At 36.9% G+C, this 20,000-nt stretch overlaps 1 protein-coding gene across 1 annotated transcript in view; it reads right to left on the bottom strand.

Moving 5' to 3' along the window:
• Positions 1-1,404: 1,404 nt before the first annotated feature.
• si:dkey-234i14.6 (uncharacterized) overlaps positions 1,405-20,000 on the bottom strand; it is a 24,532-nt gene continuing 5,936 nt past the window's right edge. The window contains exons 2-5 of the mRNA XM_062040179.1: positions 15,996-16,172; positions 13,203-13,412; positions 5,897-6,110; positions 1,405-2,232 (exon numbers count right to left, since the gene is read on the bottom strand). Coding sequence (XP_061896163.1) covers positions 2,054-2,232; positions 5,897-6,110; positions 13,203-13,412; positions 15,996-16,172 — 780 coding nt within the window. The 3' untranslated portion in view covers positions 1,405-2,053. The remainder of the gene's footprint in view (positions 2,233-5,896; positions 6,111-13,202; positions 13,413-15,995; positions 16,173-20,000) is intronic.

Genomic DNA, 20,000 nt, shown 5'->3' on the forward strand with positions numbered 1-20,000 from the left:
ATATATATATATATATATATATATATATATATATATATATATATATATATATATATATATATATATATGTATGAAATACCTGACTTTCAGTGAATTCTAGCTATGTATATATATTTTTTTTTGTATCTTTTATTTTATTATACATATAAATAAAAGACATACTTGAATTTCAATGTTCTGCAGGCTATCCAGTAGGTGGCAGTATTGTCCTGTTTAAGAGTGTCACAACATTGCTGTTTACGGCAGACGAACTGCTTTACGGTAGACTAAACGTGCTGTTGTTGTGTGTTGTTACCGCGCTGGGAGGACGTTAATGAAACTGCCCAACAATAAACCCACATAAGAAACCAAGAACTCTCTCTCCTTGTTGTGCACTCTACTCTCTAAAAGCCGTAGATGTTATGACGTCATTGGGCAGGCAAGCTGCTGGGAAAGCGAATGTTACTACATGACATATATACTTACATCATGTATATATTACATGTTATTATGAATGTTACTACATGACATATATACTTACATCATGTATATATTACATGTTATTATGAATGTTACTACATGACATATATACTTACATCATGTATATATTACATGTTATTATGAATGTTACTACATGACATATATACTTACATCATGTATATATTACATGTTATTATGAATGTTACTACATGACATATATACTTACAGCATGTATATATTACATGTTATTATGAATGTTACTACATGACATATATACTTACATCATGTATATATTACATGTTATTATGAATGTTACTACATGACATATATACTTACAGCATGTATATATTACATGTTATTATGAATGTTACTACATGACATATATACTTACATCATGTATATATTACATGTTATTATGAATGTTACTACATGACATATATACTTACATCATGTATATATTACATGTTATTATGAATGTTACTACATGACATATATAGTTACAGCATGTATATATTACATGTTATTATGAATGTTACTACATGACATATATACTTACATCATGTATATATTACATGTTATTATGAATGTTACTACATGACATATATACTTACATCATGTATATATTACATGTTATCATGAATGTTACTACATGACATATATACTTACAGCATATATATTACATGTTATTATGAATGTTACTACATGACATATATACTTACATCATGTATATATTACATGTTATCATGAATGTTACTACATGACATATATACTTACAGCATGTATATAAAACGGTGATGGAGGCCTTAGAATGTCTTTAGACCGCTTTACAGGCGCATAAGAGCGACTTCCACTGGCTCCATTGTTGGCTGACTTTTGCTAGCAGTAATTTAAGATTTAGGATGCATAAAAAAATAAAAACATATGTGTTCTTGTCTCATGTAAGGATTGTAATTGATAGGAAAACCGTTCTAAAAGTGCAATTGCCCTTTTAATTGAGCGATGTGTTGTTAGTTCTGTGCACCACTAGAGGGCAGCAATGTCAAAGTAAATAAAACAGGGGAGGAACAGAAATGAATTTATTTTTTAATTGTATTAACTCCTAAAATTAAGATGAATGTATTTAGGTATATTTTTCATTTTTTCAAAATGTATTTATTAATTATAATGTGTATTGATTTGAGATCTTTACATACGTTGGCATTTATTTTTGTGAAATAAAATTAATAAAACCAATACAATGATTTTGTTCCATCAATATGACATCTTTGGCTACTTTTGACAGGATCACTCATATAATCTTTTTGTTAAAGAATATAATCCTTGGTGAGAGTTTTTTTTTTTTAAATCCTTGCATCTTTATTTTTATACACAAAAGAAAAGGCTACTCAAACTAATACATCAGAAAATCATAACTACATATTAAGGCTTAAAATGTGACAAAATGTACATATTTGGACCTCTTGAGTAGACGTGTGTCTTTAACGTTGGCATATTTCCTCATGTGTTCATCATAAATGTCACTTCTTAGTGACTTCACGTCATGACCTTTTCCTTGCATGAGCCCCAGGTGGCACTGTGCCCACCCGCGTGACTGTCAGGCGTATAAGGACTCACTCAGGCCGGACTGCTTGAAGGTCTCCGCCACTTTCCTGGAGTGCTGCATCTTCTCCGAGAGCGCCTCCATGATGTCACTCTGGTCGGCGGCGGTGGCCGCACGGTAGATGAACCTCGCCATGGACTCCAGACCTCGCAGGCCGAGATTGACGCCGCAACCTGGGACGGGACACAAGACACTCACTGGCACGAGGTCCGACACCAGGGGGACGTGTGTAACGGTTGTTACTTTAAGGACGTCATTCACCACACATAATGTTGTTCTTGTTTACATTCATATATGCACTTAAGAGTGAGTCATTTGGTGTGGCCCCTTTTGTCAGGTTCAAACACTGATGACATTTATTAAACAAGACAAGAAGCAAAGAATCCAACAGAGGCAGAATTCAATTTTGCTCAATCGAGGAGAAACGTGTCAACGTGTAACCTCTTACAGTGTCACCCACGCTCTGGCGAAAGATTGTACGTAGGGATGTCCGATAATGGCTTTTTGCCGATATCCGATATGCCGATATTGTCCAACTCTTTAATTACCGATACCGATATCAACCGATATATACAGTCGTGGAATTAACACATTATTATGCCTAATTTGGACAACCAGGTATGGTGAAGATAAGGTACTTTTTTTTAAAAAATGAATCAAATAAAATAAGATAAATAAATTAAAAACATTTTCTTGAATAAAAAAATAAAGTAAAACAATATAAAAACAGTTACATAGAAACTAGTAATTAATGAAAATTTGTAAAAATTAACTGTTAAAGGTTAGTACTATTAGTGGAGCAGCAGCACGCACAATCATGTGTGCTTACGGACTGTATCCCTTGCAGACTGTATTGATATATATTGATATATAATGTAGGAACCAGAATATTAATAACAGAAAGAAACAACCCTTTTGTGTGAATGAGTGTGAATAAGTGTAAATGGGGGAGGGAGGTTTTTTGGGTTGGTGCACTAATTGTAAGTGTATCTTGTGTTTTTTATGTGGATTTAATAAAAAAAAAAAATATTTTTTTTTAAAAAAAACGATACTGATAATAAAAAAAACCGATACCGATAATTTTCGATATTACATTTTAACGCATTTATCGGCCGATAATATCGGTAGACCGATATTATCGGACATCTATAATTGTACGCCACCTTTTTATTTGGACTTTCCCTGTTCACATAACAACATCTGTTTCTAAAGGAATGGGGAGTATGTAAACGAGTCATTGTTTTCGGTCACATTTACCTAAAAGAAAAAGATGCCTCGGGCTTGGGCTGGTCCTGGATTCAGCTTGAGCAGGTCTTCGATGACAATAGATAACCCCCCCTCCCGTCTCCTCCCATCGTACACAATGGAATTTTCCAAGCCTTTGCTTGGTGCAACAAACACAGCCTCTTGTCTGTTCATTGGGAACTCAGCGAACGGAAAGTTTTTTGATCATTTACATACCATTTTTCTGACACCTTTAAGTCGGTGTTTTTCAACCTTTTTTGAGCCAAGGCACATTTTTTGCGTTGAAAAAATTCCGGAGGCACACCATCAGCAGCAATCATTAAAAAACTAAACACAGTTAACAGTAAAAAGTCGTTGTCACAATTGTTGGGTATGACTTCAAGTTAAAGTTAAAGTACCAATGATTGTCACACACACACTAGGTGTGGTGAAATTTGTCCTCTGCATTTGACCCATCCCCTTCATCACCCCCTGGGAGGTGAGGGGAGCAGTGGGCAGCAGTGGGCAGCAGCGGTACCGCGCCCGGGAATCATTTTTGGTGATTTAACCCCCAATTCCAACCCTTGATGCTGAGTGCCAAGCAGGGAGGTAATGGCTCCCATTTTTATAGTCTTTGGTATGACTCGGTCGGGGTTTGAACTCACAACCTACCCATCTCAGGGCGGACACTCTAACCACTAGGCCACTGAGTAGCTTTAAAGCATAACCAAGCATGCATCAATATAGCTCTTGTCTCAAAGTAGGTGTACTGTCACCACCTGTCACATCACCCCCTGACTTATTTTGAGTTTTTTTGCTGTTTTCATGTGTGTTGTGTTTTAGTTCTTGTCTTGCGCTCCTATTTTGGTGGCTTTTTCTCTTTTTTTGGTATTTTCCTGTAGCAGTTTTCATGTCTTCCTTTGAGCGATATTTCCCGCATCTACTTTGATTTAGCAATCAAGAATATTTCAGTTGTTTTTAATCCTTCTTTGTGGGGACATTGATGATTGTCACGTCATGTTCGGATGTACATTGTAGACGCCGTCTTTGCTCCACAGTAAGTCTTTGCTGTCGTCCAGCATTCTGTTTTTGTTTACTTTGTAGCCAGTTCAGTTTTAGTTTTGTCCTGCATAGCCTTCCCTAAGCTTCAATGCCTTTTCTTAGGGGCACTCACCTTTTGTTTATTTTTGGTTTAAGCATTAGACACATTTTTACCTGCACCCTGCCTCCCGCTGTTTCCGACATCTACAAAGCAATTAGCTACACTGTAAAAAAAAATTCTGTTAAAAAACGGTCATCTACTGGCAGCCAAACGAAAACCATAAAATTACAGCAAAACATTGTAAACCAAATTGTAAATTTACAGAAATTTTCATGAAACGTTTTGCGGAAAAATATCATAATTTTACAGATTTTTACTAAATTATTTAGATCAACCACCTTTAATAAAGTGACGATGCAAACAGTTCTGCAGAAAAATACCTTTATTCTACAGATTGTTAGTATGGACATAGACTTTTATATAACAAGCTACATATTTAATGAAAGATAATTACTGTAATTTTACATGAATTTGAACGTAATTTAAGAAAACAGAAAATGCTATGTATAATTATTTTGGGGATTTTTCTGTAAAAGAAATAGAAATATACATAGTTTGTCATTACTGGCATATTACTTAAAATAACAGGGGGATTGTTTATTTACAGAGAACGTCTTTAATTCTACAGTTTTATAAACTATTTTTAAAAAATAGAAAAATTACAGTAGAAATTTAGAGTAAATTAACCATAAAAATAGGATTTTTTTTTACAGTGTACCGGCTGCCACCTACTGATATGGAAGAGTATTACAGGGTTACTCCGCCGAGCTCTAGACAGCACCGACACTCAACAACAACACATCATTTGCAGACTATAATTACTGCTTTGCAAACAATATTGCTAACTAGGGATGTCCGATAATGGCTTTTTGCCGATATCCGATATTCAGATATTGTCCAACTCTTTAATTACCGATACCGATATCAACCGATACCGATATCAACCGATATATGCAGTCGTGGAATTAACACATAATTATGCCTAATTTGGACAACCAGGTATGGTGAAGATAAGGTACTTTAAAGTAAAAAATTAATAAAATAAAATAAGATAAATAAATTTAAAACATTTTCTTGAATAAAAAAGAAAGTAAAACAATATAAAAACAGTTACATTGAAACTAGTAATTAATGAAAATTTGTAAAATTAACTGTTAAAGGTTAGTACTATTAGTGGAGCAGCAGCACGCACAATCATGTGTGCTTACGGACTGTATTGATATATATTGATATATAATGTAGGAACCAGAATATTAATAACAGAAAGAAACAACCCTTTTGTGTGAATGAGTGTGAATGAGTGTAAAAAAAATAAAAAATAAAAAAATTTATAAATTTAAAAAACGATACCGATAATTAAAAAAACGATACCGATAATTTCCGATATTACATTTTAACGCATTTACATCTCTATTGCTAACCGAATTAGGTGAAATTAGATCATCTCCCACGGCACACCAGACTGTATCTCACGGCACACTAACAATGGAGATAATGAATCGGGACAGCACCTGTGTCAAAGTTGAGGACGCGGGCCGCCTCCCCTTCCACGGTGACGGCGACGTTGTCCCCCTGGATGAAGGCGGCGCTGACACGTCGGTGTGACAGCTGCACCTGGAAGAGGCGGCGGCTGCACTGCATGTGCTTCACTGTCACCTCGCTCAGGCGCGCCTCAATGTCCGTCTTGTAGGCGTTGAAGGACTGATGGAAGATGTTCTTCATGACCTGGTCAGCGGCACAAAAGACTTTCATTTGCAATGTCGCATTCTCACCACCGTGCCTTTTGCTGCAGGTCAGCTACTTTTTAATGGAGCAAGTGGAGGATCATTCATATATGTCATTTATATCAGTGGTCCACAACCTTTTTGTAGCTGGGGACAGGTCAACGCTTGAAAATTTGTCCCACGGACCGGGGGGGCAGGGGGGGGATTTATATATATATATATATATTTTTTTTTTTTCATAAAGAAATACAATCATGTGTGCTTACGGACTGTATCCCTGCAGACTGTATTGATCTATATTGATATATAATGTATATATTGTTGTTTTTTATGTTGATTTCATTATTTATTTATTTATTTTATTTTTTTTAACTTCTTGCGCGGCCCGGTACCAATCGGTCCGGTGGTTGGGGACCACTGATTTATATTGACTAATGCTTGAAAATTTGTCCCACGGACCGGGGGGGCAGGGGGGAGATTTATATATATATATTTATTTATTTTTCATAAAGAAATACAATCATGTGTGCTTACGGACTGTATCCCTGCAGACTGTATTGATCTATATTGATATATAATGTATATATTGTTGTTTTTTATGTTGATTTAATTAATTTTTTTTATTTTTATTTTTTTTAACTTCTCGTGCGGCACGGTACCAATCGGTCCGCGGACCGGTACCGGGCCGCGGCCCGGTGGTTGGGGACCACTGATTTATATTGACTAATGCTTGAAAATTTGTCCCACGGACCGGGGGGGCACGGGGGGGATTTATATATTTTTTATTTTTATTTATTTTTTTTTTCATAAAGAAATACAATCATGTGTGCTTACGGACTGTATCCCTGCAGACTGTATTGATCTATATTGACATATAATGTATATATTGTTGTTTTTTATGTTGATTTAATTTTTTTTTTTTTTTTTTTTTTTTTTTTTTTTCTTGCGCGGCCCGGTACCAATCGGTCCGCGGACCGGTACCGGGCCGCGGCCCGGTGGTTGGGGACCACTGATTTATATTGACTAATGCTTGAAAATTTGTCCCACGGACCGGGGGGGCACGGGGGGGATTTATATATATATTTTTTTTTTTTTTTTTTTTTTCATAAAGAAATACAATCATGTGTGCTTACGGACTGTATCCCTGCAGACTGTATTGATCTATATTGATATATAATGTATATATTGTTGTTTTTTATGTTGATTTAATTATTTTTTTTTTTTTTTTTTTTTTTTTTTTTTTCTTGCGCGGCCCGGTACCAATCGGTCCGCGGACCGGTACCGGGCCGCGGCCCAGTGGTTGGGGACCACTGATTTATATTGACTAATGCTTGAAAATTTGTCCCACGGACCGGGGGGGCACGGGGGGGATTTATATATTTTTTTTTATTATTTTTTTTTTTTTTCATAAAGAAATACAATCATGTGTGCTTACGGACTGTATCCCTGCAGACTGTATTGATCTATATTGATATATAATGTATATATTGTTGTTTTTTATGTTGATTTAATTAATTTTTTTTTTTTTTTTTTTTTTTTTATTTCTTGCGCGGCCCGGTACCAATCGGTCCGTGGACCGGTACCGGGCCACGGCCCGGTGGTTGGGGACCACTGATTTATATTGACTTATTCATGAAAGAGATTAAAGGTGTTTAATGATAATACAAGCATGTTTCTTTCATGAAGACAAGAATATAAGTTGGTGTGATTGTGATGACTTGCATTGATTGGAATCAGACATCTTCCATTCTCCTTTTTATGCACTTTACAAGAAATACAAGCTCCCTAGCTTGCTAGCTTGTGTGCGCTAGCTTTCTGAGACTCTTATTTTGTTAGCGCAGGCAGGATGGAGCAGGGCTTTTATTGTGAAGACAGGAACTGTGCAGTCAGTCTTTAGAGTCTGTTGAAATAAAAAGTGTTTCTCGCCTTCCTGTCAGTCATTTTTTCTTGAGACCAAAGTCACGTTTTGGTGAAGATTTATGATTGAACATTTTTAGGTCTATTTTTTTAATGCCTGGCTGGCATTGGACTGACACACCCTCCACCATGGACTGACACACCCTCCACCATGGACTGACACACCCTACGCCATGGACTGACACACCCTCCGCCATCAACTGACACACCCTCCACCATCCACTGACACACCCTCCACCATCCACTGACACACCCTCCACCATGGACTGACACACCCTTCGCCATGGACTGACACACCCTTCGCCATGGACTGACACACCCTTCGCCATGGACTGACACACCCTTCGCCATGGACTGACACACCCTCCACCATGGACTGACACACCCTCCGCCGTGGATTGACACACCCTCCACCATCCAGTGACACACCCTCCACAATCCAGTGACACACTCTCCACCATCCACTGATACACCCTCCACCATCAACTGACCCTCCGCCATAGACTGACACACCCTCCGCTATGGACTGACACATCCTCCGCCATGGACTGACACACCCTCCACCATCAACTGACACACCCTCCGCCATGGACTGACAGCCCTCCGCCATGGACTGACACACCTTCCACCATCAACTGAAACACTCTCCGCCATGGACTGACACACCTTCCACCATCAACTGACACACCCTTTACCATGGACTGACACACCCTCCACCATGGACTGACACACCCTCCACCATGGATTGACACACCCTCCACCATGGACTGACACACCCTCCGCCATGGACTGACACACCCTCCGCCATGGATTGACACACCCTCTGCCATGGACTGACAGACCCTCCACCATCCACTGACACACCCTCCGCCATGGACTGACACACCCTCCACCATCCACTGACACACCCTCCACCATGGACTGACACACCCTCCGCCATGGACTGACACACCCTCCGCCATGGACTGACACACCCTCTGCCATCTACTGACACGCCCTCCGCCATCCACTGACACACCCTCCGCCATGGACTGACACACCCTCCACCATCAACTGACACACCCTCCGCCATGGACTGACACACTCTCCGCCATGGACTGACACACCTTCCACCATCAACTGAAACACTCTCCGCCATGGACTGACACACCCTCCGCCATGGACTGACACACCTTCCACCATCAACTGAAACACTCTCCGCCATGGACTGACACACCTTCCACCATCAACTGACACACCCTTTACCATGGACTGACACACCCTCCACCATGGACTGACACACCCTCCACCATGGACTGACACACCCTCCGCCATGGACTGACAGACCCTCACTTCTTGCTGCCTCACCCCATGCTGCCTCACCACTTGCTGCCTCACCCCTTGCTCCCTCACTCCTTGCTCCCCTTTCAATGACGCTTTCTTCTCAAGACGCTGACTTGCACAACCGTCTGCTTCCAAGTAACGCTTCATGTCCACTCCAGTGGACGCCCAAGTAGCAACAAGCACCACAGCCTTTCATACCTGTGTGTGTGTGTGTGTGTGTGTGTGTGTGTGTGTGTGTGTGTGTGTGTGTGTGTGTGTGTGTGTGTGTGTGTGTGTGTGTGTGTGTGTGTGTGTGTGTGTGTGTGTGTGTGTGTGTGTGTGTGTGTGTGTTTCTACCTCCTACCTTCCATATGAGGAGGTGTTAACAAGTGATGACATAAATCATGGTCCCCAATAATATTGCATCTAATAGAGAGCCAAACACTAGAGTCCGTGAACATTGCTCCAAAGTCGGGATTTTTGGTTGATTTAATGGGCATACAAAAGTAAACATTGACAGGTGCAAAAGCAGCAATATATGATCAAACAAGATGGCAGCTAAAGAAGGACTTCCCTATTCATCCCCCGAAAAAAAAACCCCGCCAGGTGAACGGCTGATTTTACCACTTCCGGTGCTGACGTAAGACAACCATATGTGAGCATAGCATGAACAAATACACTACGCTACTAAGACGAGAACAGTTAGCTTAAACAGCTGTGTTGCCCAAAGTGCGGCACAGGGGCCATCTGTGGTCCCTGACTCCTTTGTCATCGGCCTTAAGCACCTTACAAAAAAACAAAAAACTAGAGATCTCATTTGCACCCCCTGGTGGTGAAATCTATCAAAATGAGGGTGGTCCCAAAAAGGAGGGATTTTTCAAACAGACTGTGTGTCGCTTTTGAATATGAAATAACAAGTGTGTGTAAGAAATTGAAATGCGCCCCCTTTGGCCAAAATGAATAAATAAATATGTGTATAGAAACATACTGTAATAACTTGAAGTAAATAATGAAAATTAAAAAAAAAAAAAAAAATTACTAAAAGCTTACCTTTGTTTTATTTACATAGTATGTTGTAAATACAAATATTTATATATCTAGAAAGGGTGGTCCTAAAGAGGTGGGCATTTTTCTCAGGTCTCAAAAAGGTAAGAAAGTCAAGAATGTGTGTGTATAAGTACAATTACAAAAGGAGTGTTACTGACAAAAAGCAGACCTCTTGAACCAAACACTCCAACATCTCCCTCCTCATGCTATTGTTGGCTCAGGTAAGTGCCTGCAGACACTTGAACATCTCTCTCACACACACACACACACACACACACACACACACACACACACACACACACACACACACACACACACACACACACACACACACACACACACCACTGCAAACAAAACACACACTAATGGACTGAGTCCATCTGCTGAGGTAAAAGTGACGGTCCACCTGTGCAACAGGTGTAGTGTCACTGTGAACACACACTAGTCTGGTTGTGTATTCTAAAGAACACAATTACACATAAAGAACACAATTAGACATAAAGAACACAATTAGACATAATTACACAGTGCCAGCAAAAAGGTTGGGGACAATTATTCATACGATGGTTTGTGAATATATGAATCATTTCTATACACTAATGCAGTAACTATAGGCCAAATGATAACTTCATTAAATATTCAAACACAGTGTGACCGTTCAATCTGTGTGTAATATTGCAGTGACCAAACATATTAAATGCTTTTATCAAATACAATCTCTGTGTTATTTTTAATGAATACTTAGGTCTACTACACTACTGTATTTAATGTTGTCATTATGGTGGTACTTAATGAATACTTAGGTCTACTACACTACTGTATTTAATATCATTATGGTGGTACTTAATGAATACTTAGGTCTACTACACTACTGTATTTAATATCATTATGGTGGTACTTAATGAATACTTAGGTCTACTACACTACTGTATTTAATGTTGCCATTATGGTGGTACTTAATGAATACTTAGGTCTACTACACTACTGTATTTAATATCATTATGGTGGTACTTAATGAATACTTAGGTCTACTACACTACTGTATTTAATGTTGTCATTATGGTGGTACTTAATGAATACTTAGGTCTACTACACTACTGTATTTAATGTCATTATGGTGGTACTTAATGAATACTTAGGTGTACTACACTACTGTATTTAATATCATTATGGTAGTACTTAATGAATACTTAGGTCTACTACACTACTGTATTTAATGTTGTCATTATGGTGGTACTTAATGAATACTTAGGTCTACTACACTACTGTATTTAATGTTGTCATTATGGTGGTACTTAATGAATACTTAGGTCTACTACACTACTGTATTTAATGTAGTCATTATGGTGGTACTTAATGAATACTTAGGTCTACTACACTACTGTATTTAATGTTGTCATTATGGTGGTACTTAATGAATACTTAGGTCTACTACACTACTGTATTTAATGTCATTATGGTGGTACTTAATGAATACTTAGGTCTACTACACTACTGTATTTAATGTCATTATGGTGGTACTTAATGAATACTTAGGTCTACTACACTACTGTATTTAATGTCATTATGGTGGTACTTAATGAATACTTAGGTCTACTACACTACTGTATTTAATGTTGTCATTATGGTGGTACTTAATGAATACTTAGGTCTACTACACTACTGTATTTAATGTAGTCATTATGGTGGTACTTAATGAATACTTAGGTCTACTACACTACTGTATTTAATGTTGTCATTATGGTGGTACTTAATGAATACTTAGGTCTACTACACTACTGTATTTAATGTAGTCATTATGGTGGTACTTAATGAATACTTAGGTGTACTACACTACTGTATTTAATGTAGTCATTATGGTGGTACTTAATGAATACTTAGGTGTACTACACTACTGTATTTAATATCATTATGGTGGTACTTAATGAATACTTAGGTCTACTACACTACTGTATTTAATGTTGTCATTATGGTGGTACTTAATGAATACTTAGGTCTACTACACTACTGTATTTAATGTAGTCATTATGGTGGTACTTAATGAATACTTAGGTGTACTACACTACTGTATTTAATATCATTATGGTGGTACTTAATGAATACTTAGGTCTACTACACTACTGTATTTAATGTTGTCATTATGGTGGTACTTAATGAATACTTAGGTCTACTACACTACTGTATTTAATATCATTATGGTGGTACTTAATGAATACTTAGGTCTACTACACTACTGTATTTAATGTAGTCATTATGGTGGTACTTAATGAATACTTAGGTGTACTACACTACTGTATTTAATATCATTATGGTGGTACTTAATGAATACTTAGGTCTACTACACTACTGTATTTAATGTTGTCATTATGGTGGTACTTAATGAATACTTAGGTCTACTACACTACTGTATTTAATATCATTATGGTGGTACTTAATGAATACTTAGGTGTACTACACTACTGTATTTAATATCATTATGGTGGTACTTAATGAATACTTAGGTCTACTACACTACTGTATTTAATATCATTATGGTGGTACTTAATGAATACTTAGGTGTACTACACTACTGTATTTAATATCATTATGGTGGTACTTGAAGTGTTTTCTGAGGTGCTACTTAGTGGAAAAGGTTAGAGAAGCACTGTGCTAACGTATTTGTTCAAAAATATAACTACTATTATAAAATGAAACAAGTGATGTAACTATTTAAAAAACTACTATTATAAAATATAACAAGTGATGTAACTACTTAATGACAGTATGAGTTGATATGAAGTACTGTGGGGCGCCAGGTGACTGGAGGAGTTCTTCAGAGTCTACTCACGGAGGAGTTGGCCGTGTTCCTGAGGAAGCGCACCATCCTGGCGTCGGAGGCGGGGCACACCAGGGCCATGTAGCGGTTCCTGAAGGTGCCGTAGATCTTCAGGTGGAAGCCTGCTTTGCTGCTGGGGTTACGCTGCTCCCTCAGGGCTTCCACCCCGTAGGCTGACAGGTCGAAGTAGAGACTGTGGGCACGGATCTCCGGTGTGGGCACCTGGTAGTGTGGAGAATAAAAGTCACTGTTCACACGGTTGGAAAAGAACAAAAACTTACATACATACATTAAAGTTAAAGTACCAATGATTGTCACACACACACTAGGTGTGGTGAAATTATTCTCTGCATTTGACCCATCACCCTTGATCACCCCCTGGGAGGTGAGGGGAGCAGTGAGCAGCAGCGGTGGCCGGACCCGGGAATCATTTTTGGTGATTTAACCCCCAATTCCAACCCTTGATGCTGAGTGCCAAGCAGGGAGGTAATGGCTCCCATTTTTATAGTCTTTGGTATGACTCGGCCGGGGTTTGAACTCACAACCTACCCATCTCAGGGCGGACACTCTAACCACTATGCCACTGAGTAGGTACATATACATATACATATATATATGTATACATATGTATATACATATATATATATATATGTATACATATGTATATATATAAACATACATATGTATATATATATAAACATATATATATATATATATATATATATATATATATATATATATATATATATATATATATATATATATATATATATATATATATATATATATATATATATATATATATATACATATATATATATATATATATATATATATACATATATATATATATATATATATATATATAAATATATATATATATATATATATGTATATGTGTATACATATATATGTATATATATACATATGTATACATATATATATATATATTATATATATATATGTATATATATACATATACATACATACATACATACATACATACATATATATATATATATATATATATATATATATATATATATATATATATATATATATATATATATATATATATATATATATATATATATATATATATATATATATATATATATATATATATATATATGTATTTATATATATACATATATATACCGTTCAAAAGTTTGGGGTCACATTGAAATGTCCTTATTTTTGAAGGAAAAGCACTGTACTTTTCAATGAAGATAACTTTAAACTAGTCTTAACTTTAAAGAAATACACTCTATACATTGCTAATGTGGTAAATGACTATTCTAGCTGCAAATGTCTGGTTTTTGGTGCAATATCTACATAGGTGTATAGAGGCCCATTTCCAGCAACTATCACTCCAGTGTTCTAATGGTACAATGTGTTTGCTCATTGGCTCAGAAGGCTAATTGATGATTAGAAAACCCTTGTGCAATCATGTTCACACATCTGAAAACAGTTTAGCTCGTTACAGAAGCTACAAAACTGACCTTCCCTTGAGCAGATTGAGTTTCTGGAGCATCACATTTGTGGGGTCAATTAAACGCTCAAAATGGCCAGAAAAAGAGAACTTTCATCTGAAACTCGACAGTCTATTCTTGTTCTTAGAAATGAAGGCTATTCCACAAAATTGTTTGGGTGACCCCAAACTTTTGAACGGTAGTGTATATATATATATATATTTATATATATATATATATATATATTTTTTTTATATATATATATCAGGGTTTCCCACAGCTATTTGTTGTTTAGGCGGCCACCTTAACAACAAAGAGCCGCCCACCGCCTACACTAACGTCTTAAGCTTTTTTTTCAAACTCTTATTGCAAACGCTTACTTACAGCAAGTCATTATTTTGACTTAGTAGGTCATTAATTTGTCATTATTTTGACTTAGTAAATTACTAAGTCAAAATGTTGACTTACTAAGTCATAATAATGACATACTTAGTATCTGAGGTACCTATGTACTGTTTTGTTTTGACTTTACGGAAAAAATATCGAGATATATATTGTATATATCGCCATTCAGCAAATGGAGTGGAAAACAACCAAAAATTGTAGGCTTCTTCACGCGACGATGCCGGCCTACTTCTCCACAGTCTGTAGTCTATTCCCCCCCACCCCAGAACAGATTATTACACTTGACGTTGTTCAGTTTGTAATTATTTTAAGGTGTGCTTTCGTTTCATTTGACTTTGGGTGCCTTCCAGCCGTGACTCTACAAAATGTCATCTTATATAAAGACTCTAAAATCTATTTCAAGGTGTGATAAAAAAAATAGAGCAGCAACATGTGATGAAAATAAATGTGAGGATGCAGTCATTGCCATGCAGGAGCTACATGTGGGGGATCTAATACTCTGACCGCCCCTGCTTATGATTGAGGGGGGACATGAAAATAGTTGTGTTTGTATTCAGCATTGATCCAGTCCCTCTTTAGAGACACAAAGCAGCACCAGTGAGATCATTTAGTTGACAAGGAAGGGGGATGACGCTCATATCCTGGGAGGGAAATTGAATCAGAACAGGAAGCAGTCGGAGGAAGGGGCAAAACAAGACATGGACATATGTGGAGAAGGTGAGATGAATGGATAGCAGGAAGGACCTTCTATAACCAGTTCAATGTAAGCATGCTGGGAAATAAACCTTCTTAATGTCTTATAATCATATCGACCTGGGCCGGGAAATATCATTTACTTGTAAGGATGGAAGTGGGCGCTCCAACATCCTGAAATGTTCCCCTCACCTGTCTCTGGTCCAGCCTCTCCTTTCGTGTGTGTTCCCCTCACCTGTCTCTGGTCCAGCCTCTCGATGCTGGCGTTGGCTCCGTAGGCGTGGCAGGACTCCACCGTGTAGTCGGAGCTGAGACCCAGCACGGAGCAGGAGTCGCCGCACGAGCCGTCGGCCACCACCATCACACGGGGCCACTCGCCCTGAGGGACCCGGCGCAGGTACTCCTCGGTCAACTTGGAGGAGTACACGAGTGGAGGCGTTAGGGTTGACGTGGAACTATTCCGAGTGGTGAAGCACCGTCCCAGGGTTGCTCCACCATCAAGGCTATGAAGACACACGACCTTCGCTACTAGAAGTGTCCACTGGGGGCAGCACACTGATGGACGGGCCATTTATATTTCACTTTAAAGGCCGATACAATATTTAGATAGTTTTAAAGGAGCCATATGTAATAATTTCATGTCAAGTCATCATTAAATGGCACTGATATGTCAAAAGTAGGGATGTCCGATAATGGCTTTTTGCCGATATCCCGATATTGTCCAACTCTTTAATTACCGATACCGATATCAACCGATACCGATACTGATATATACAGTTGTGGAATTAACACATTATTATGCCTAATTTGGACAACCAGGTATGGTGAAGATAAGGTCCTTTTTTTTTTTTAATTAATAAAAGAAAAGAAAAGAAGAGAAATTGAAAAAATAAATGAATATAAAACATAATAAATAATAAACATAATATAACAAAAAAAAGAGAAATTGAAAAAATAAATGAATATAAAACATAATAAATAATAAATAATAAACATAATATAACGAAAAAAGAAGAGAAATTGAAAAAATAAATGAATATAAAACATAATAAATAATAAACATAATATAACGAAAAAAAAGAGAAATTGAAAAAACAAATGAATATAAAACATAATAAATAATACATAATAAACATAATATAACGAAAAAATAAGAGAAATTGAAAAAATAAATTAATATAAAACATAATAAATAATAAACATAATATAACGGAAAAAAAGAGAAATTGAAAAAATAAATGAATATAAAAAATGTGTGGAAAACAGTATACTGAGTTTTCACTTTTTTTTTACTTATTTGTTTATCATATTTCTCTTTTTTATTACATTATGTGTTTTATCCTGTATATAATAAAACAAAAAGAGAAATCAAATAAATAGATCAATCTAAAAAAATGTGGGGAAAACTTAGTATACTGAGTTTTTCACCTTTTTTTTTTTACTTATTTGTTTATCATATTTCTCTTTTTTATTATATTATGTGTGCGCACGCAATTTATTCATCAAATTCACAAAATAATTATCACAGCATCTTCCAAATTGCACATAATTACATAACAATATCACATTTCAAAGTCATTATTACAAATTAATGTTCATAATGTTCATGACGCATTAATTCCAATGCACAACAGAGCTTGATAATCGTGTCAGAGCCTGATTTAAAGCGTCAGGATCGCATCAAAGCATAATAAAGTTCAATAAAGCGTAATAAAACGTATCAAAGCGTGATTTAAAGCGTATCAAAGCGGGATCAAAGCGGCATCAAATCGTGAGGAACGGTAATTCGTCCCCCCAAAGCGGCAACTAATTCGTATCAGAGCGTATCAAAGCATAACATTACTTCGGAGATCGGGATATTCGTGGAAAAATTGACAAAAATGACGGCGCTTTGCTCGCCGCTTTAAAGCAAGCGCCGTTGGTGTGAACCAGGCATAAGCATGGTGACTAAACTCAGGAGGTGCACAAACAGGAACTAAAGGAGTCCAAAACAAACAGGAAACACAAAACATGATCCGGACCACGGATCATGACACCCGGGTCAATGACACATGGCCATACATGCTAACGGAGGAAATATATGCTAGTTAGCCTGCATGTCCATGTGTCATCCAACTGACAGGACAAAGTATATTATGTACAAATAAAAGCTATATGGATATAGGTAGTGTCAGTGCATATTTTTTTCTCAATATGCTGATACGCTGAGGAAATGGGTTCCAACATTAGTCATCATGGCAATGTGAAACGTATGGAGACAGCCAATTCACATGATCCAATACGGCTCTTGAGCGGCGCCCTGGTGGCTCCGTGTAGCTTTTGTTCAAAAATGTATGGAAATGTAAAAAAAATGGGGTGAAAAATATATTTTTTGTTGTAATATGGTTTCTGTAGGAGGACAAACACAACACAAACCTTCCTAAATGTTAGAAAATCCAATGTTTAATATGTTTATGCTTCACGGATGAGAGTATTTGGCGAGCGCCGTTTTGTCCTACTAATTTCACTGGCCCTTGAACTCACTGTCGTGTGGACTGTGCCTCAACAGTTTGTTTACATGTAGACCTTTCTCCGACGCTGCCACAGAAAGACGTGTTTTATGCCACTCCTTCTTTGCCTCATTTTGTCCACCAAACGTTTTATGCCGGGCGTGAACGCACAAAGGTGAGCTTTGTTGATGTTATTGACTTGTTGGAGTGCTAATCAGGGCATATTTGGTCAGTGCATGGCTGCAAGCTAATCGATGCTATCATGCTATTTAGGCTAGCTGTATGTACATATTGCATCATTATGCCTCGTTTGTAGGTATATTTGAGCTCATTTAATTCCCTTTACTTCTGTCCTCTGGGTATTTAGTTCATTTTTCCGTGTTTCATGACACAATGTTGGCTGCATTTCTGATAGTTGTTAGTGCGCCATGTTGTTCCAGACCACAGCAAACGTTAGCCAGCTTGCAAAGATTGTAATAAATCCATTAGAAGAAGACAGCCTGTTGTTACCTTTAACATGGACACAAACATCTATACATTTGGCCATTCTAAGACAGTCATTTCCAGGAGTTATCTCACCCTCTGAGAAGTTTTACTAATGTTTTCTAAATTTTGTAAAAATGTGTAGAATAAATATTACATTTCAACATTTCTGTCAACGAAGATTTGCGTCAGCCTGCGACACAATCATTTTGATAGTAGGCTAATATAGCTAATATAGACACTTACATCATGTGTTGTCTTCATTATAACACTTATATAAGACTTTTTAAAGTCACTTTGATAGTAGGCTAATATAGACACATCATGTGTTGCCATCATTTTAACACTTATATACTGTAAGTCTTTTAATTTTTTGCGGCTCCAGACAGATTACTTTTTTGTATTTTTGGTCCAATATGGCTCTTTGAACAATTTGGGTTGCCGACCCCTGGTAGGCTATATAGGCCAGTGTTTCCCACACATTCATTTATTTGTGGCGGCCCGCCACGAAAGAATTACGTCCGCCACAAATAAAATAAAAAAATATTATTTTTTTTTTAAATTAATTTATTTATTTATTTATTTTTTTATTTTTTTTTGTCCTGTCCAGCTTCTCAGGCAAATCATATAGTTGATGTAGATGCCCATATAGGCTGTTCATATTTACTTTACAAAAGAGAAGTGTAGGATACTTCTCTTATTTGACCACTACTGTTTTCTGTTTATTTGTTACTGACTGTGGCAGGACACCTCTGCCTCTGTTTCACTTTATGTTGCTGGTAAATAATATGGTTGTAGTAGTAGGCTAAAGTTAAATTATTTAGTATGCACTAATTAAAGTGGCAGAGCTTTAAGAGACATTTTAGCTTTTATATTTTATAAGATATATTTTTTGTAAGAACCACAATTAATAAATATATTTCAGTGAATAACTTATTGTTCAAATCTGTATATAATATATGTACATAAAGTGTTGTAATTATATTGTAAAATGGATGGATGGATGGACGTTTAAAACAAAACTGTTATTATTAATTAGTAAGTATACATTTTTTTAGCCTTTTTAGAGAAAATCATATCATTGTAATAAATTACGCAAATTACTCGATGATGTCATGGTGACCACACCCATAGCCACAGGTATCTTGGCAGTTTATGGGAAACACTGTAGGCATACTTGGTAAAATGCCTCCTCTTTAGTTTTGGGCATACATTAGGCTGCTAAGCAAGCTCTACTTATTTTGATCAGTATAACTATTGCTAGCGTT

This window comes from Entelurus aequoreus, linkage group LG03 (assembly GCF_033978785.1).
Source record: "Entelurus aequoreus isolate RoL-2023_Sb linkage group LG03, RoL_Eaeq_v1.1, whole genome shotgun sequence".
NCBI classification, from domain to species: domain Eukaryota; kingdom Metazoa; phylum Chordata; class Actinopteri; order Syngnathiformes; family Syngnathidae; genus Entelurus; species Entelurus aequoreus.